Genomic DNA, 21,437 nt, shown 5'->3' with positions numbered 1-21,437 from the left:
CCTGCCCCCTCAGGAACACAGGCAGGGGGTGGGTGTATATGGGTGGGTTTCCCCAACTATTTAAGCAGATTCCAACAGATGGTCGAGGAACTTTCCTCCTGGGGTCACGTTGCTCTTTCTCAAAATCCCTGTCTCCCACACAACGGACCTGACTTCTCCTTCACTTTTCTCCCCGTCCCTCCTCACAGAACTCCTGGAACAGGCAGTTTCTCTTCCCCCGACCGGCTAAAAACGACCCTCAAAGGCCCCAGACCCTGAAATCTTTTTTTTTTCTGTTGTCTCAGCTCCCCAAAGACCAGACTTTCTCCATCTCTCCTCCTTCTCTCCGGACCAAGAAACTTTTTTGTCCTCCCCAGCCGTCCTCCACTGTGGGATCAGACATCCAGCTCCTTCACTCAGCGGGGACGAATCATGCCCTCCGACTTCCTAACACCTTTCCTGGAACTGGATGAGGAATTCTGCAAGGTGAGAGCAACCAAGGACAAACTTACAAACTTTTATGTGCCACATTAAACTGTCTTCTCTGTGAGCAGCTTGTCTAGAATGCCTGTGACAGACAATACTAGAATAAAGATTTGACAACATTTCTTCATGTGGAAAAACATAATTAGGTGGTGAACAGTTTTAAAACTATAATACACTACCAGATAAAGTGTTTTTCTGTGGATGCATCTCAAATTCATTTCGGGATATGACCTCAATAGTGATGTAATAATTCATTTAAGTGATTTTGGGGGTTGAAACAGTATGTAAATTTCTGCAGCTTTGAGTGTAGAGCTCAAACATTCAGCTTGAAACTTCATAAAATATCAAATCAAGTTTTGCATAGGTTTGTTTTAAAAAGTTTAACATTCAAACATTTAGGTTTTTGCTCATTATACTTATGGAAATGTATACAGAATATTTATGTGATTGCCTCTTTCATAAACTGTTAAGTTAATGAAAGATAAAAAAGTTGTTCTACATATAAAAGTACTTGGTGCAATTTGACTTTAAGTGTAGTTTGACTTTGCGTGCTTATACGACTTTGCGATCCAGTTAAACCCATATTCAATGCAACAATTTTATTCCATTAACCTGAAACTGAAATGGATATGTTACAGTCCAAGGCCCAGTTTAGTATTTTCAAGATAAAATATAGTCCAGCTGATCTAATTGATCAGCCTTGTTGTTTTAGCTGCAGCTTTAAAATCTCCTTTCAGCTTGACTCGCCCTGCCAGTCTCACTCCAGCGCTCCAGGAATGCAGAAAGCTCACATCTATTCTTCTCCTCTCTCCTTTTGTGTGACAGAATTTCCGCGGCCTCGAGGCGACAGATGGCTTGCTCGCCGGCTCGCAGCAGCAGCAGCAACGGCAGCAGCAGAGCCTGAGGGTCCTGGGCTTCCAGCGCCGTCACTCTCTCTGCCCCGTCACCCTCCCCAACTCCAAGTTCAACAGCAGTAGCGGCAGCTCTGAGGTGACCGACTCGTCCTGCTGGGGGCTCAACATGGCCTCCACCCAGCAGTGGAGCCGGGAGGGTCAGCTGCCCCGCTCCTCGCTCAGCCACATCCCCTTCAGGGTCGACCGCTCCGTCAGCATGATCGAGGGCAACGTCAGCAGCCTGGGAGGCCGAGAGGACAAGATGGCGAACGTGTCCCCGCCACTGCTGCTCCCTCCACCAGGCCTCTGCATCAGCAACACCTCCCTCTCCTCTGCTGCCTCCCCCTCTGCCTCCAGACCCCTGGCTCCTTCACCTCACATCTCCACCCGCTACAAGACTGAACTCTGTCGCACCTACGAGGAGAGCGGGACCTGCAAGTACGGCACCAAGTGCCAGTTCGCCCACGGCCTGGACGAGCTGCGTGGCCTCAGCAGGCACCCCAAGTACAAGACGGAGCCCTGCCGCACTTTCCACACCATCGGCTTCTGCCCGTATGGCGCCCGCTGCCACTTCATCCACAACGCCGATGAGCTCAACACCGGCGCCGCTGCACCTCCTCAGAAACAGAAGCTGAGGCCTCCTCTGCTGCGTCACAGCCTCAGCTTTGCTGGCTTCTCCTCGCCGCAGACTTTCCAACCAGTTGAGGAGTCGCAACCTTCCCCTCACCTCTTCACTCGGGCCTCCTCCGTCTCCCCTTCTCCATCCTCCACAGGGAGCCCAGAGCTCCTCTCCCCTCTCTTCCCTGAACCGGGGGCACTCAAGCACTGCCCCTACCCCTTCTCTGGCATCTCCGACCTGACGGGAGATGGCGGCGATTCGGCCCTGCACTTCTATGCGGTGACCGATTCTGTCAGCTCCAGGTGTCCCACCTCCTCTTTCACCTCCAAAAACCTCCCCTACAAACTCCCCCAGCAGCTGCCCGGCTCCCTCAATGCTCCCCCTGGCCTTCAGCGCTGTTCCTCGGCTGATTCCCTCTCTGAGGAGGGCTACACCTCCTCCTGCTCCATCAGCTCTTCCTCCAGTGGCACGGAGTCTCCGAGCTTCGAAGGCCGGCGTCTGCCCATCTTCAGCCGCCTGTCTGTGTCAGACGAGTAGGGAGGGTTTTACCACAGAGCTGAATTTAATCAGGGAGAGACAGTCTAATAGTTTTAAGTCCATGTGACCAAGTTCTGATGTCAGGTTTTTGTGTCCACTCCAGAAACTAAAGAGCAGCTTTGATGCATTTAATTTCCACATAATTCCATTATTAAACTAGACATTTTAAGTTCAGATACGAGTCACAAAGGATTCAAACGTTAGGTCTACAGTTCCTCCCTGAGTCCAGCCGGGTAAACGTACCTAACTTTGTGCATATTGCATTTCTCATCCAAGCAGTTGTAGCACTGCTCAGTGTTCGTCCAGTTTTAGCTGACTTCTCTTTTTGTTTTATTGTTATTTTTGTAAGGTTGTTCTTTTACTGCTGTATACTGTTGTATACCCATTTTTAGAAAATACCTGGAGGGTACTTCACTTAGCTGTTCCTGCTCAGTGGGAAGTTCTGTGTGAGAATTTCCTGTACCCCGGTTTAAGAAGGATTTTTGCCCGACGTGTGACTGGTGTGCTTTTTTTATTTCTTATTTTCCTCCTTTGCAAATAGTTCCAGTGATGCCACCCTGCAGCACTTCTCCAGTCATAGTCAGGGCTCTCCGACTGTATGAAAGCAACCTCTTGTCCATGAGTAAGAGGGTTTTATAACTGTATGCTGTCACCGATTTATTGATTCATTGATTGGTTGTATGGCTGTGGCCACTTGATTGTATTTGTCAGCCAATTTAACTGCCTGGCAAGGATTCAGCTAAAAAAAATAGCACAAGTGTAGACTACCCACTGACTCTCTAGTTACCAAAGTTGATGTTAGATTTGCCCTAACCTCCTAGTACTGTTAACACCTAGCCTAGCCTTTAGCAATGACAGGTAATATACAGTGTTATGATTATTGTTATTATAGCTTAACACTTTTCTAGACTTTTATTTATTGCTTTTTGTATCATTTTTTTGTTGTTTCTGTCAGTTTGATTTGTGACTGTTTGCATTTTTTTAATAATACCAGAGAAATTATGCTTTACTTATGCATCCATGATGTCCATCTGCTTTTATGCTATCCGGTAGCTTTAAGAAGGCTGGTGGAGAGGAGAGGGAAGGAGGAAGAAACACATTTTGGCATTCTACATGTATGTTGCCTTATTGGCTAAAAGGCCTGGCAGAAATCAAGACTCGCTGTGCTTTTCACAACAAAAGCAGATTTGGAATGTCCTCGATCAGTAGCAGGAGCTCCATCCTCTGCTGATGGTGTGAGCAGACAGTGAGTCTACTCTCCTCTCCGCTGAGCCTCACACCTCTGACTGTAATAACCATCTTTCATTGCCTTAGCGTTGTGATCTAAATACAAAGCAAAACTGTGGTGAAAGAGGCGTTCAGCGCTCATTCATGGCCTCAGTGTGAGTCAGCAGCGGTAAATGCAAGTGTGGGTACATTATGACCATCATTTTGGGAGCAACACAACCATCAAAAATGTTTTAATGACAGAAAAGAGTGTTAATATGTGTGACTAATCTGAGTGTCTATATTAGGACTGCTGTATTACTGCATTGTGGTCTTAGTGTGTGGAAAATCCTGCCTGTGTGTTATCTTCTTCTTTTGTGACGTAAGCAAACAGGTGAAAAGGTGACCTTCATTTATAGTTGATTTTTATCTATCAGAGTTGCCTTGATGACAATGTGTTTGTAGGTCGACCTCTGTTGCACGCTAGCTAGCTAGCTAACTCTCTGAGCGGTGGGTGAAATCAAGCGAGTTTGAATTAATTCGGGCAGTTTTTGTTTTGTTTTGTTTTTAATTATTGTTTGTTTTTGTCCTGAAATCGATTCGACCTGCCCTCATGAGCCCAGAGACGCTCGTCATTGCTTGTTGCTGTAGCTTACTGTTAGCTCGACTTGACAGCAAGCCAGTTTTTGTAACTTTTGTTAACTTAAAGTCTTATTTATTTTGTTTTTCAAAGCAAAACCTATATTGTGTTGTTTGATATTGTGTTTTTTGTTTTACATAATTTAAGTGCATTTATTGTTTACATTCCAAGGGGTTATGTTGATATCCTAGCTCTTTATCTTAATATATTTGTCCACCTTTATTTCAAAATAAAAGTCTTCAAAAATAAGAGCTCACATGTCCTGTATCTCTTTACACTTTTGTACCATTTTCCAAGGAGTAATGTTGATATCCTAGTTCAATTTTCTTAATATATTTGTCCATCTTTATTTCAACATAAAAGTCTTTGAAACATCAGAACTCAGATCTCATTACACCTTCGTATCTTTTTTGTTATATCAGACAGGAAATCTGAAGTGATTTTTCCTTGAATTAGGTCATGAATAACTCATGAGTAAACAGACCAAATCTAAGCAAAACCCCATGCAGCATAAACAAAATAATGAATCCAATACCTTACTTTGCAACATAATACTCCAACCTTTTCACTCTTTTTTTCCACATAAACAGCTTTAATTTTGTAGTGGAGTCAGTAGTCCTCACATCCCTGTGTACCCTATGTTTAAGCATATTCTGCCCCTCTGCTCACTCGTCCCTACAAAATCACGTTCCTTAGCTCTTACATTTTTGTTTGGTTTTGTGCTAGATCGTATCTCATGACTCAGGGAAATGATCAGGCCGATAAGCATGAAGACACTTTTACTTTGTGCAGACAAGTTAAATATCTCTGCATTGCATAGTTAGAAGAATATCCAGAATAAGATAGGATGCATGAACATGAGAGGTGTTTTAGCGCTGAATTAAACTCAACTGATTTCAGTGGAAACTTAATTTGTCTTTGTACTTGTTCAGTTCACACTTTTATAAGTAATAACCGGCTCAAACGGATTAAATCAACAGTGTTTTTTGTTTTTCAGTGTAAAAAAAAATAAGTCTTGACTCTTAAATTTCCAATAAAAAGTTAAAGGAAATCTTTGATGGAACAACACAAATGTTCCTTTTTGGCAAATCTTTCCCACGAGCATCACTTTAAAATGCTGCCAGTGCTTCTTTTGCCTTTACGATCATCTGTGTCTCATTGACGCACAAAAGGAACAAAGATTAACTCTTTCTCTTACTTGCGTTTGGGGAATCTCCCGGCCCTCCCCTCCGTGTGTGTGTTTACGTGTGTGTGTGTGTGTTGTGTGTTGTGTGGGAAGAGGAGTGAGTTTTGTTGCAACTCGTCTGAACAGACCAATTTAGAGTGAGTGACACTGAGGAGAATGTTTGGGCAACAGATGCTCGAACAAAGACTCCCCAGCACACAATGGGACACAGAGATACTTGTGACTGATTTCCATCTATTCACACAAAGTGGAGCAGAAGTTGAGTCCTCCCCTCTGTGTGTGTGTGTGTGTGTGTGTGTGTGTGTGTGTGTGTGTGTGTGTGTGTCCTGCATTCAAAATACTACAAATACAAAATACTTTAATACTAAATATATTAAAGTACTCCTGATTAGGATGCTAAAGTGAGGAAATTTTCCCATTGGAATAAACTTGTAAAAACACCAGTGTAAAAGATATTGGGTGATGACATTTAATATCTGTAACATTTAAAGGGCTGACTGTGATCTGTATTATTATTAGATCATGAGCTCTTCCTCTTACTTTGAGCCAAACAAAAGCTTAGATCAGTGTTTCTCAAATGGGAGTACTAGTACCTCTAGGGGTACTTAAAAGTACTGCAGACAAGTGTGATTTTACTTTTTAAAGTCATGCATAATTCCTAAAATAATTCTACAATAATGAGTACAAAGTTTTTCCTTTGTAAGCACTAACTTCTAACAGTGTAGAAGGTTTTCTTGTTTTGTCGAGCCAAAATAGTTGCAGGCAGATCATTGGATCATTGGATTTTGCAGCTTTATATCAGGTTATTCTTTCTACATATTTATCCTGACCTCTGATTTGACCTTTGACCTTATTTTAATGTTTCTGTCTTCTGCTTTTGCATAACATATCAAAAAAATATTCGGTCATACCAAAAGCAAAAGGCCGTAAGTTCCATTTTATCTCACCATTTTAGCTTGAAAAAGCTCTGTAATGACAAATATGATGAAATCCTCAGTCTGATAATGATGTAAAATGAAATTGCACCTTTTACTGTTATTCCTTAGCCTTAGTTTTGACAAATTGGCACCAGTGTTTCTTCTTCTTTGAGATTAATGCCAGCTTGCATCCAATATGCTGCATTACTGCCACCTTGAGTTTTTATACCCCTTAAATATCAATTTAATCCAGTTCAGTCTTCCTTAAAAACCTAAACAACAGTTTCCTCCCTTGAACTCTGTCCCCACACTCCAATATGTTTTCCTGTGTAAACTTCCTGCATGATATGAGCATGTGTTCTACTGTTTCGGCTTCATGCCAACAATCCCAAAAAAACACTTGGGTGTTTTCTCTACTGCCTGCCTTTTATTGTATTATCTAAATGCTGCTGCCAATGCTGATTTACCAAATGAACAATAAACACTTCCAGTTTATAATAGAGTGCTGCAGGAATAAGTCCTACAACATGTGAGTTCTGGTTCTCAAAGTCCATGTTTTTTTTGTTTTTTTCTTTTGTTTGTTTTTTGTTTTTTTGAAATGAGTCTTCATTATTTGCCAGAATTAAGGTCTGAGGTTAACACAAGCTTAAATGATTTTCATGTTTTGTTCTATAACATGAAATATGTCAGTAAATTCACAACTTGTAAGCTTTGTAAAGACATGTAAAAGCTTCAATATTCACTGGTAGCTAAATGAGACTGTAGAGGTTGTTGGGGTCATGAAACAACATCATGCCAGCCTCTTAGCTTTAGCTTTTGGCCTCTGGGGAACCAGAGTGATGCTAACTTCCTGACTGGTCTTTAAAAACTCCTCATCGATGCAGCACTCCAGTGTAACGTCCTCTGTCTGACTGAGTATTGATAAGAAATTAGATTAAGTAATGTAGCCATGTACGCCCAAACACGAGTAACACCAGTGACATCAACAGCAAATCTGCTCCCAATGAAGAACACCCAGTTCTGATTGTTATTATATTACACATCATTATTCTTATTATTATTACTGATGCATCAACATGTAAACAGTATTTCAGTGTTTTAGGTGGCGCTGATTTTGTATTCTGTTAGGCAGTTTAATACACAAAATGAAAAAAGAAATTCCAACATTTCCAACTCTTCATTTATAGGCATATATTTGAATATACCAGTAATGTACTGTATAATGTAAAAAGTACTCTCATGCAGAACATACTGCAACTTCTAAAGTTGTTTGTGTTTATATTAAAAATACATGCACATGTAAAAAAAAAAAAAAAACACTTTTGTGTTTGAGGAATTTGTTCATTTATGTGTGCATCTGTCTCGGTGCACAGGCACAAGAGGCAGTTGGGGTCCTGTGTGTGACAGTGTGTGTGTGCGCATGTGCGTGCAAGCATGCGTGCATGTGTGGGTGCGTGCGTGTGTGTGTGTGTGTGTGCTGGCATTCAGCTGAGGGCCGGCTGAGGATTTCCCCCTGGTGAATGAATAACAGTAGAGTGAAGCAGGCGCAGACTCCCACAACCCCCATTGCTACTTACCATTCAATAACCGTGGTTGTGTGTGTCTGCCTGCCTGTGTGTGTGTGTGCGTGTGTGTGTGTGTGCATGTCTGTAAGACCTTAAAAAGGCCAAGGGCCATCCCTGTGCAGCCCCTCGACCCCTCCCTCCCCTCCTGGTCATGCAGGCCTTTTGTGTGCCCCTGCTTTCCCTTTTCAGTCTAACATCTGTATGCTAATGCTGTTCAGTGGGAATGGACTGGAATCATCCTGGGAGAGAGGGTGAGGGGCGGCTCCCCCATGTGAGTGTGTGGATAGAGAGGGTGAATGAAGTGATTCGGGAGAATTCAGCAGCAGGAAAGGGTTTATGCCGGGCTTAGTGAGAGAGGAGTGAAAAAGAAGAATTATTGATTAACGGGTCGCTCGGGAGGGAACAAACGGGTTTGGGGCGAAGTTTAATGGAGGTGTGTGTATAAGTGGCTGTTTGAGGGTGTGTGTGTGTGTGTGTGTGTGTGTGTGTGTGTGTGTGTGTGTGTGTGGACAGCTCCCTCTGAAATACAAATGTCCCCACAAATAAAACAGCACAGTTGTGTTGAAGCTGAAGTTGAGGGAGAAACTGAAATCAAAATATTCCCTGTCCCATTTCAGCATCCTGCTCAATTACAGCCATGAAACTTACAATACAGTTCATAAACAGACAACATAAAACTATAATAACTTTAGAAGAAGTACTGAGTCTTTTAATACTATATTATATCACTACATGCTCACCAAAAAATGGCAAATGGTCTGCATGTTCAACAACTGTGCAATATTAGTACTTATTTTCAGGTGTAACGTCACTTCATACTGAGCAATACTGCACGCAGGTGAATTTTTAATTCTCAGTGTGCAATATTCAGTACTTCAATTGGTTCTATTATCATCATTTTATGAGCGATATGAGTATGCTGTCTGTGTAACGGTGTAAATTAAACTGCTAAGTCTCCTTATATTGTATATTCTGTTCCTGTTTTTATATTTCCTCTTTCTAGTCTACTGTAAAGGAATATGTTATCGTATCCTGTCTTACCTTAGCTTATGTTGAAAAACTGTGTCCTGAAACTGATTAATGGCAAATATTCAACTTCTGCTACATTAGCATTCTCATTTTGTAACACTCAATATTTTCACACCAGTATATAGTGTATACCAGGTGGAAATGTTGTGCTTAACTGTCTCTTTTCTTACAGATATACTGAATCGGCAAACTTTTCACACACTGTCAAGCTATAAGAAAACAATCCCATGGCCCTTGTTGAAGTGTAAATTCACTGAACTTTTATCAGAATTTGTAACAGTTTTGTAGACAGAAGAAAACAAGTTGAATTCCTGCTGACTTTCATTTAAAATGTATTTTGCTGACTATTTCATTTGGATGATGGAGCTTTTTAAACATTTAGTCTCCCTCCATTCAGAACTGTTCCACTGCTGCCTCGATCAGTTAGTTTCTTTGTTTTATCAGGTGAGGCAGTGAGGTAAAATTATTATTATGTACTATTATATATATAATAACCATTTACGGTCGGTAAAGGCTGTCTGACAGCATTCTAAATACAGTGTACACTTAAACTGATATTGATTTTTAGCAGCACATTGTTTACCTTCCTGCACTGGTACTCTACTGCTTGTCCATACTGCTGCTAATACACTGTCTATGGGTAAGTGCCTGATACAACCCCACTTCAAACAGTATGAACTATCCCTTTAGTAAAGGTTGTTGAGATATTTCAGTCTGGCTCAAAACTTTGGACTAACACAAAAAAAACAAAAGAAGAATGGGTGTGTTGCTATGGAGTTACTAGCTTAGAAAGGTACCTGAATAAAAAAACACCACAATAAAAGCATAATCAAATATTTGGTATATTATCAGGTGTCATCTCAAGTTGGTTACGTCTCAAACAAACTACTGGTAGAGTTAAAGACGAAGAAGTGCTGATTGCGTCCTCTGATATCAACTTAAAACCCACTAAAAGTGCAGTTAACCTTTGTCAAAAGTTGAAATATATTTTTAACTCCCAACCAAAAGAAATGCTGAAGTTGCAGGTGCTGTGACGAACACAGAACTATGTGTCCTCTCCATTGAAAATAACAAGAAAAATATGTCAGTGTACATGCAGCTTCATAACCCCCAGAGTGTCAACAAAGACGTTCACACAGTCAGACAGTCTCCGACTGGGAGCAGAAGCAGTGGAGTCGATTCACTTGTGTTCCTGTTTGCTGTTTGGTTACTGGTGTATTTTGACAGCCCTCCCGTCCTTCACTCCAAACGTCTAGCAGGAGGGATATTTGTGTATTTGGGCAGCTCTTTTAGCCTGTCGCAGATCCTGAAGCTGAGCATCTGCCATGTAGAGATGCAGAGAGGTGACGACATCTAGTGGAGGGTTCAGTGAAGTACACGGGTCTCGGTCTGTCTCAGTCTCTCCGTGTGTGTGTGTGTGTGTGTGTGTGTGTGTGTGTGTGTGTTTACATGGCATTGCAGCAGCACGTTCAAACCCACACAATGTTCTCAGTTCTCTTCTGATTCCTTACAAAAAACAGCCTGTTGTCATGTTTCAGATGTCTGTTATCAGCAGTTCCACCAAAGAGACATTTCTCCTCTAACTTCTCAGATGGTTTCATTTAAATATCTGACCAAACAATCGATATTAAAAAAAATACACACATTTATCATAGCAGTGTGTATGCGCCAACTGTGCATGCAGCCCGTTGCAGTTGCACCTGCTCGTTTTCTTATCTTACAAATTGTGTACATACATACATTACATTTCATATTCATTATTTCTACTTTGTCTCATACTTTCCATTTATTGTTGTTTCTATATTTATATATTTCTGGTATATACTGTAGAATAAGGCATATACTTCTTTTTAATGTATCAATAATAAATACATTAAGAAGTGTGAACGAAATTTTTATATTAGATATATATTGTTAAAAGTGTTGAACTATCACCTGTAATGTGACCAATTTCCCCCTGGGGATCAATAAAGAACTTCTGATACTGATTCTGATCTCAGGACCCCTCAGGTTTGTCTTGTGACCCTTTGGAAGGGTCCAAACCATAGGTTGAGAACCACTGGACTAAACAGGTCACTGTAAATAAAGTAACTAAAACTGACTCCCTGAGCAGCAACAATGGTGAAACACCACTGATCATCATCATCAGCATCATTATTAAAAGCCCACTGCTCCAAAAACACACACTCTGGATTTTGAGCTGAGTGACTGTCTGTCTCACTGTCTGCCAAACTCCATTAAAATATTGTTAGATTTAACCGTTACAAACATCTCCTCCTTCTACAAGGTTATCAGTGATTTCTTATGGCTCATGAACAGACACTTACACATTCAGCAAACATTTGGCATTAATTTTAACTCTAATTTAATAATAATTAACTAATTAATGTGAAAACTGCAAACAATAATGCAATTTATGGGCCAGAATTGAAATTCCAATGGAAGACACCGCAGCTGTACTGTTGCTGTCAGAGAAGCAGGTATTTCAACTTAACATGTTTAAATATTATTATATTTATATATTACAGATTTCTCCTTTAACTATATAAAAATTTAATATCCTTGGATAATAATTTATCAGTCACAGGAGAAGATTTTCTACAGAATCATTACTTTTAATAGTGTTTGCAATAGATTTTGGTACTTTAAATTAATTTACCTGATCATTCTTTTGTATGACTTTTATTTGTTACAGCATTTTAGTCTTATTCTGTGGTACTGGTACACTGTGGTTATTCTGTTAACTTTATTATTCAGTAATCCTGGCTATTATTGGAATGTTTTCTAATGTTTTATTAGTCCAGATGTTTTAGTCAACGTGTAAATTATATTAATACTCAGATAAGACTTTGGACTCACCTGTTGTGAACAGTTGTGTACGTCTCACATCACGTCACGTGACTGAAAAACTGCAATAAAATAAAGTTCTTCAACAAAGGCGAGGGGAAATCTGTTTTTTATGACAAGAAGAAAATGTTAGATGAAACGACTATCTCGGGAGGAATAACTGCTACATCCCTGACGCACACAAAGTAATTATACTCTTCCATCTGATGTGTGTGAGCCCTCCCACTTCTTCCTGCTTCACGACAAAAGTCCAAACCACTGGGGAGCCATTGACTTTCACCGGTGATTTAGGAAGGGGCAGAGGAGCCAACCATTCACCAACAGAAACTGATGTAGTGCCAAACAAACTGAGGTGGTTAGTCTGGAATTCTTACATGAATCTTTATTAAATAAAAGGAAATTTGTGGAAGGGGTGTACTCTTCCTCTCTATGCTTCCTTCTCTAACATTTGTAAAGCTCAATTTTTCATATTTGGAAAGCTGCAGAGGACATCGCGTCATGCACTTCACAGAGCAGAACAGTGAGCAGGGACTCAGCAGGAGGAAGTGGAGGACCTGTTGCCACCATGACCTAAATCTGAGGGCAAACAGACGGATAGAAGAACGTTCACAACACAAAAACATCTCCAATCCAATATATTTTTTTATTACATTTGTTCTCCAAACCGACTCACAACAAGTACATTCAGCCATGTGGATACAACACACAAAAAAACAAAAGAATCATGCAGGTTCATGTTCTTAATCAGACGTGCTGAACTTCTTCAAGTAGCCCTCAAATGTTACACAAATCTGATTTTTCTGATTGGTGTAATCATGACAATCTGATCATTATGTATCGGATTTAGGCTTCATTTACACCATCTGGCGAGAGTGACAGTTTTATGTTGTGCTCACATCAGCCACAGATAAAGAAAGCATTTTAGTAACACAATAAAAACACATTTTCTATTTTTATTGGGGATTCATGATGGAATTCAATACTGATTAGAATTTGCCTCGGTGAGCTCTAAGGCTGGGTATGCTTCACATTTAATACAATACCTGGACTTTGACCCATTGGTACCTTTTTCCAGTACTTTATTCCCTCTCTCTAATAACAAAAATGTAATTTCTGTTGTAAACAAAATATGCCCAAAACTCTTAATTTTAATATAGTTAATTATTCTGAATATTTCATCACTTATTTAGAGCATTTTACACACCACACGAAATAAAATCCCCCCTGCCTTTCTCTTCCTTCTTAAACCTGCAGCCTGTCACCATGGCAACGCTGCTGTTTATGTTGTGAAGGAAACACATGGGATATTCTTCTTGTTATGTTGTTGTCATTAATACTGTAATATTTCTCCTCTAGTAGTCTGCAGCTCATGAATACTAAGGTTTCAGACATACTAATAAATATTACATCCTGTTGCACCAAATATCATGTATCACCTGTATTTGCAGCGTTTTCCTTTTGCATTTGTTTTCTTATATGCATATATATGTACGTAACTTGTTTTTTGTATATGCAGCACGTTTGCCCTTGACGGCCACCGTACCCAACCTTAGTGAGCTCACTTTAAGACACTAAAAGGCAAAATAAAAGTATCCAAACTATCCAACCCATACAACTAATATGAAAGCATAAACCCTTACATACAACACATAGGATCACCATGAATAAAAAACAAATGTCTTAAATACATCTGCTGTAGCCCAAGATTTTTATTACAATATGAAATAAACATGGATATTTAAGTAATTAAGTAACATGGCCATACAGACTAAACAGACTTCACAGTGGGCAGACTGTCAAAATAAATTTCCTCCATAGACAATAAAGAAGGAATCTGAAAACTCAGCTGGTGTCGGCAGAAGAAAGAGACAGAGACGAGCCTTATGGACAGGAAAACCCTCATCTGCCACATCTGACCTTTCCACCTGAGCATGATTTTGTTTACAAATAAAGCATCCGTTATTGTGGCAGAACTTGACCCCTCTTTGTCCCGAGAGGTGAAATGTGACCCTGAAGTTTTCCTCCTGTCCCTCAATAACAGACGGACACGCCCCCCCCCCCACACACATACACACACAGGATGTTGATGTACAGAGGAGGGAGGATATCTATGACGAACATGAACACACAAAACACGAGCTTCCTTCAGATCGGTCACACACTCACGTGTCCCATACCCTATTAAAACAGAATTGGCAGTGATATTGCCAATCACTGTATTTCTTCACATCTGGTGTCCAGGTTGAACTCATCAGACGTCCGCCCCTCATCTCATCGAGATTTTCAGCCATTCCTTCACCAGCACCGCCTGTGTCTAGACTTCTAAGATTCTGCACATTTCTCATCTTGTCAATTAACTGTTATTCTTTCACTGAAAGTGAAGTCTCTCCTGATTGAAATTAAACAAACTGACCAACAGAGTGGACGTGCACCTCTCTTGTTCTGTGACGATAAAATGACTGATTTCGTCTTTTTGAGCAAGGGGTTCGATGTGTATAACCGCAGGTTACTGGAAAAGGTCCTCTGACAGCAAAGTAAAGTGGTAAAAATATTCTAAATATAGAGTACAAAAGATATTGATGTTTTTATACGGGCCTTCTTTTAAATCTTTAAATTAAAAATGAAAATTCAGTCATTATCTACTCACCTTCAGGCTGATTGAAGGATTTTCTTTAGCACAGAGGACTTTAAAGGGATAGTTCACACAAAAGTTAAAATCAAGTCATTATCCACTCACATCTGATTGATGGTCAGTTTTAGTTTTTTAGTCCACAAAACACTGCTGGAGCTTCACAGAAAAACAATGTTGCATCTCCCAAACAAAGTGAATGATGACCAGTTTGTAAATGTAAAAAACAACCGAAAAAAAAACAAGAAAAAGCCTTGACGCTGCTCGTTCAGTGTAATACAAGTCTCCTAAAGGCCCAACATGCCAAGTTGACTTGAAAGACATAATTTACATCATATTTTTAGCCTGAATCTTCACTGTAGGTCCTTAGCTTGGAGCCACATTCACGCATGCGTGCACACCATCTGAACTGGGTGTGTGTGGTGTGACGGTGTGTGCACACAAGTGAACAGCATGTCAAGGCTATAGGAAACTATGGGGATTTTTTCAGTTGTTTTTTTCCTTTGGTCACCATTCACTTCTTCACATACATCAAAAGGCTTCGATGTTGATTACAGCCTGGGTGTCAGAATTATAGTACCAGGGTTAATGTTAGCACAGAAAAAGATTCATGCTTTTGCACAAATTAAGTGCACACAATCACATGAACACACCACCACTCCAGACAATTACTATTTCACCATGGAGAAACTCACCATACAACTCCCATCCACGGCAACATAACTTTCATCAACTAACTAAAACAATTTGCTCATATAAAAAGCATTAATTTACAACTTGAGAATGTAGATGATAGATGGAATTGCTTTGTTCTCTGCGTTCTGCAGCTGTCATTGCTGTGCTGTCTGTCACTTACTTTTTTCCAAGAGGGGGACTACACACTGGGACTGGCACCTAGAACTGTTTGCATAATGAACACGAGGGATGTTTTGCATAACAAGAGATACATGGAATCATATAGGTCACAGGTGCAGCCACAGGTTGGATGCTGTGGTCACCTACAGGCTGCAGCTGCTGCGGCAACTTGTGCTGTCTGCAAGAGGTGCAAACTGTGCTGGAAACAGAGCTGTTGTCTTTTAAATCACAACAGAAAACTCATATTTTTAAAGGAAGGAAGAAGAAGCTTTATTAATCCCTTATTGCATTGCATAATTTCAATCTGTTGTAAATTTGTATGCACACACAGGCCCAAAACACACACATATGCACAAACAGGACCTATAGACATGCACAATAGCGAGGGAGCTGAACACTTACACACGTATACATATAGTCAGGCACCCGGCACAGTTAAGCAGCACCCAGGAGGTGAACTGGCACATCTCCAGCTACCAGTCCAGTCCAGACTCTGTACTTTAGTTTGTGCTGGTCTTCAACCGCTGACCCTTCAGTTCCCAAGCCAAGTTCTTACAGACTGAGCTGCTGCCCCCCTCCAACTAGCTTTTTCTGGAGCTTCTTCATGTGTCTGCAGTGAATGTGCTCTACGTACCTGTATTGTCACTCTTTGTTATCATCATTATTGTATCGTTTTCTTTCTTATGTGTCGACAGTCTCTCTGTAAAGTGTCATTTGGTGTCCTGAAAGGTGCATATAAATAAAATGTATTATTATTATTATTATTGTTTAATTCTTATTCTTTTTCACTGTTTGGTTATTGTCCTTTTTGTATATCAAAGTACAATGGGGCTTCAAGGGGTTGAGCCTTGGTCATGATACCTAAATCTCAAAAGTGTTTAAGTACGACAGATGCATTATGCATGAATATTGCTTCCCATATGTTTGTGCTCACTTCCTCTTTTTCTAATTTCTTATTTGATTTACCCTGCAGCCTCATCTGCATTCTATCTGGTCAAAGCAGGCTTCATCAATATCTCATCTCTCCTGCACAGGCCATCTCACTTCTGCATCTAGACTGGAAATTATACTGAAACAGGAGGGGCCACAACCATTTGCACCTGGTAAATGTTCCATCATTCTGGACACATCTCAGTAGTTCTCTTTTTAAGACATAAGCATCAACGCCAGCATCTCAAGACTTCCTGAGAGGTTTTGCCAAGTGCCACATCAGCCAACAGCTACTGCAGTGTTGATGGGCTGAATTAAAAAATGATCCAGCAGGGTGACATTGTATTCATGATGGGGGGTTTGAAAACAGCTTTTAATTTTGATACTCACCTCTTGGGTCTTTAAAATTTTACTTTTTAGTCATAGTAACTTCGTAGCTTCCTTTTTTTTCCCTACTTCAGTCTCACGGTTTAAAGTCAGACAGTATTTTGCATTCACAGCAGAATGAAGCAGAACTGAAAAACTATGTTTAACACCAGAGGCTGCACATCATACTGTACACTAATGCTTAGTTAACCTCTTTGCATCTGGAACTACTTCGTCATAAAGGAGACAAGTAGCTGTGACTCATATAATTCAATAATAATATTTTTTAAATATTGTTCTATAATTTCTAAAGCCATAGGCTACACGCCAGTAACAAGCTCATAATTATAAATTTTAAATAATAAAAATGAAGATTTGCAGACTTGTGTTCATGCATTAGTTAATTTAAATTCTGATTCTACCTTGGAGCAGATGTTTTGCTTACAAAAAGCATGCAGCCGTCTTACTGTAGGCTATATTTCACTCACAGTTTTAGATCAGACTTCCTCCTCCTCCTCTTCCTCCTCGACTGCCTACATCCTGTTCATCAGTGTGGTCAGCTGCTCGCAGAGTTCAGGCAGATACGCACAGTGACTTTTAGCCTAATGAACGAAAGTTGTGTTAATTTTAAACAGATTTGGTGCAACGCAGCGCTCTGGGTCAGTTTGACGTCCTAACTCTACTTCAGGAAATAATTCATCCTTTTGCAGGGATGGGAAAATCCAGACATCTGATTTTAACATGCACCCCTGCATGAGAATGGTAAGTCACGTCCTCATTCTTACAGCATGAATTACTTTAAATCATGTTAACAAGTTCAGTAAAATCAAGTTGTCAAATATTTTATACAATGTGTTAATGATGTGTTACTATGATGATCCAGTTTTGGGGAAGTTACTTTGAAAGCTTTGCAAACTACCACGACCACCATTACTGCTGTTACTGTTAGTTCCTGTCATTAAGGACAAGCTGGTGAAGTGAATACCATGGATAATTATAGATCTATTGTCCTTGTCTGTATTCTTTCTAAAGCGCTGGAATTCTGTTAACAAGGTTATAAATATTCATTCTCACCACTGATAATCAGTTTGGCTTTAAAAAAAAAAAAAAACATGTAACCGACGTTTATTTATACCCTTCAAGCAATAGTTCACCCAAAAATGAAATTTCTATTCCCCCCTGTGCTAATGTGAGGATGGGTGAAGATCTCCAGTTCACAAAACACTCCCGGAATCCATATCAGTGCTGGGCTGCAGCAATTATTAAAGGCAAAGATTATGACACTAAATATAATGCCAAACAGAGTTAAGACATGATTGTCAGAATCACAATGAGTCTCATTTACATTTGTACTCTGCAAACAAACTTAGAACTGCTTCAGAGCATGCATGCGCACAATGATGACACAATGATGACACAGCTTTTAACTAAATGTAAAGAATATCAAAACTGCATTTATTAAAAAAGCTTTAATAAAAGTCTTGGAGATGTTTTTTTGAATGGTTGATTTACGGTCTAAACTATAATGGTCTTTCTTTATATACACTCCGCTTCGGTGCCTTCTCAGGCTTCCCTTTCAGGTACGGGCAGTGCAGCGGTGTGTCTGTAGTACGGCACTCAGCACTGGACAGAAGCTGGTAAACCAGAGAAATATAACTGATTTCCTGATTAATTGGCAGTGGTTAAGCTCTAAACACAAATTAACTCCCTACACACTACAGCGACACCCGATCAGCCTAAATATGAAGTTACAACAACTTGACCACTTCATGTATGATACTTTTCTATGCAAAAATATCTCCTTATATAGAGAAAATAGGATGGCTCAGTATGCAGATTGCAGAACCAACTTGTCTGGTGCATGGGTCATGACAGTGACTTTGCATGGGAACTTTATTTTGTGTGCACACTTGTGTTTCACTTGTGTTAACTTCCTCTCATGACATACAAGTAAATGAAATACCATGGCCAGTTTCACGCTGAATATTTGAATTACTAATGTAGTACCCGTTCAGAGCATGCCTGTTTCAAACAGATCAATTGTTTTGGCTTCTGGTGTTGCTGCTTGCAGCTTTCTGGAGAACTGCTCATCGAAACCAGACACATAGATGAATTTAATCACTGCACGTCAGATCAGCCCTTTCCCTGAACTGAAGAAACAGCAGCCGTTGACTCAAAGACTTAAAAATGTTATGACCTGAATTTAGTAATTCACTGGAGTGATATGGAGACAGATGCACTGGCAAATGCATTTTTGCATGTGTGGGGAAAGGAAAATAAAGTATTTGTAGTCTGTAATATCGGTCTGTAATATTAGTTTAAGCTGTTTTCTCTCTCATACATGGCCTTTACAGTAAACAGAAAATATAAAATAACCAAATTGATGTTAAACGATGCATGGTGTTAAATTTTGTTAACAGCACCAGTGCAGAAATTATTTTCAACAGGCGGTGAAGAAATTATAAGTGACTACAGCTAACAGAAACATGTTCAGCGTGTCAATAATCCTGATATTTCATGCTTGAACTGTAGTTTGTTCTCTGGAGGAGACAAGTATGTTTTGACTGGATGCAGCTATGCTGGCAATGTGTCGGTGTCGTAATCAATGAAGTCAGTATGTCAATTCATCGCATTACTGAATGTGTCACATCTCCGACTTGCACCAGATTCAACACTGCATCAGAAACACATGAGCCAAATTTGAAGTAGATCAGATGAGTAGTTCTCAAGATAGGTGAGTTACATCCATACACACATACACACACTGCCTGGGCAAAAGAAAAGCCACCACCGGGACTTAACTAAGCAAATAGTTAAGATCTTTCCATTGGATAATTACTGCAATGATTAATATGTTTCAGCTGCAACAAGTTCTTTAACCCTGACTGATGCAGTGAGGAGCTTCTCATTTCTTAAACCCTTTTACAACTGTACTTACTTGTTTTGCAACGAAAGAACAAACAGTGAAGTCTCTACTGTGAAGTGACGCCTGTCCCACACATGACATGCACTATACATGAAGTGGCTTCCTCTGGCCTCCAGCAATGATATATTTGATATATTTAGAGTTTCATTCAGTTTCGTTCTTATCAACCTCATTTCCTGCAACATTCAGCTTTTAAACCCACTGCACGCTGCTGCACCACACAGCAGATGGTGGTTGGGTCTCAAAACAGAGTTAAAAGCAGAGTGAATATGAGCAGAAGCACCACTCCAAATTAGTAACAATGACAAACCCTTTCTGTCTGCTGTAAGCAGGCACGTGCAGAGGGGGGGGCAGAGGATGCTGGAGCACCTGCCCTTTTGACCCTTGATGCCCAAAGTGCCCTTTTATCAAAGTGTTTTTTTATTTGTTTGTTTTTTGTAAGTGTGTGCGTAAAAGCCTGTCTGTGTGGCCCAAAATAATAAATAAAACAAAATAATAATAATTCAGATCTACCCTCGGTTGGTCACATGATCCACGTAGATGTGCCCTCACTGCCCAGATGTGCCCTGTAGCTAAGCGCTGCTAAGCAACGCATCGTCCTCTACAGTTCGGCACGTGTGTGATCCGCGGACCACATGTGAGCATCATAGTTTTACTGTCACTGTTACTTTTGTATAAGTTATAATATGCGAAATCTCAATGCAGAGTTGGAGTGAACAGACAGGACAGACACTGCTGTGTGCAGCTTATCTGTGTGAAGAGCGACGTCACATCGCCTTGAGTGAAATCCAAACCATAACTTTTTTCACTGATGTAACTCTGCTATCACCAAAGAAACAGATCATAAAACTGTGATGTTCATTGACACTTTGATGATATCAGCTGTCTTAACTTCTACACAGCTCCTCTCTGCTCAGCGCTGCAGCTCTGTCTCGCCCCGTCTGTGACACAGTGTGTCTGCTGATTGATCATGACTTCTAACCAATCCGATGTGCTGCTGTAGGCAGGACATTGAGCCAGACTACAGAGCGTAGTTGTGTATTATACTGTACAGTGTATAATGATCTAATATATGTGTAGTATATACATAGTACAGCACTGTATAAGTTTGAAGTTTTTAATATTATTACCATTATCATTACTATTATCATTATTATTACATTACATAACTATGGTGATAATTACAGACAGGCAAAGATCAAAGACAAGTGCATTTTTAAAATAATTTAACCCTAATCCCACTTTTTTATTTTTTGCTGATCCGAAAAATTATCCGATCCGTGACTCAAAACCGTGATACGATCCATGAGCATCCTGTGTGTGTGTGTGTGTGTGTGTGTGTGTGTGTGTGTGTGTGTGTGTGTGTGTGTGTGTGTGTGTGTGTGTGTGTGTGTGTCTCACTCTGCACACACCTCTCATAAGTTATAGCCGCTAGTTAACCACACACAGTGTGCTGAGAGGAAAAAGTATGTCAGGCCTCTTTTTGTTTCTATATGTTTCTTTTGTGGTGGGCAAAGTGCATTAGAGAGATGTATCATTTTACTGTCAAGTTAGTTTCAGTGTTTTTCCTCTGTTTCTAGAGGCAATGAGGCATTATTTCACTAAAACTATGCAATGTACATGCATAGTCACATAATTTTGGACTATTACAGTATAAATACAACAACAATAACAATAATAATTAGAAGAATTTGAATTGTGATTTTCTCAACCTCTCATTTAAACATATCAGTACTTGTTTATAGCATTTGTATATATACACACAAATTCAATATAATATGCATAAATATAAAATATATAACTTTTATAACCTTGCTGTCTTGTGCA

General features: G+C 40.0%; 1 protein-coding gene across 1 annotated transcript; it reads left to right on the top strand.

The window, feature by feature from the left end:
* The first annotated feature begins 268 nt into the window (after positions 1 to 268).
* Positions 269 to 3,680, top strand: LOC146328574 (mRNA decay activator protein ZFP36L1). The gene is made up of 2 exons (XM_084717610.1): positions 269 to 465; positions 1,291 to 3,680. Exons 1-2 carry the CDS (start codon positions 412 to 414, stop codon positions 2,512 to 2,514), a joined length of 1,278 nt encoding a protein of 425 aa, XP_084573736.1. The 5' UTR covers positions 269 to 411; the 3' UTR covers positions 2,515 to 3,680.
* Positions 3,681 to 21,437: the final 17,757 nt, after the last annotated feature.

The sequence above is a fragment of the Lutjanus erythropterus genome, chromosome 4, assembly GCF_056507025.1.
Source record: "Lutjanus erythropterus isolate fLutEry1 chromosome 4, fLutEry1.hap2, whole genome shotgun sequence".
Classification (NCBI taxonomy): Eukaryota; Metazoa; Chordata; class Actinopteri; order Lutjaniformes; family Lutjanidae; genus Lutjanus; species Lutjanus erythropterus.
The sequence above is the reverse complement of the archived record's forward strand: the minus strand, read 5'-3'. Positions and strand labels throughout refer to the sequence as shown.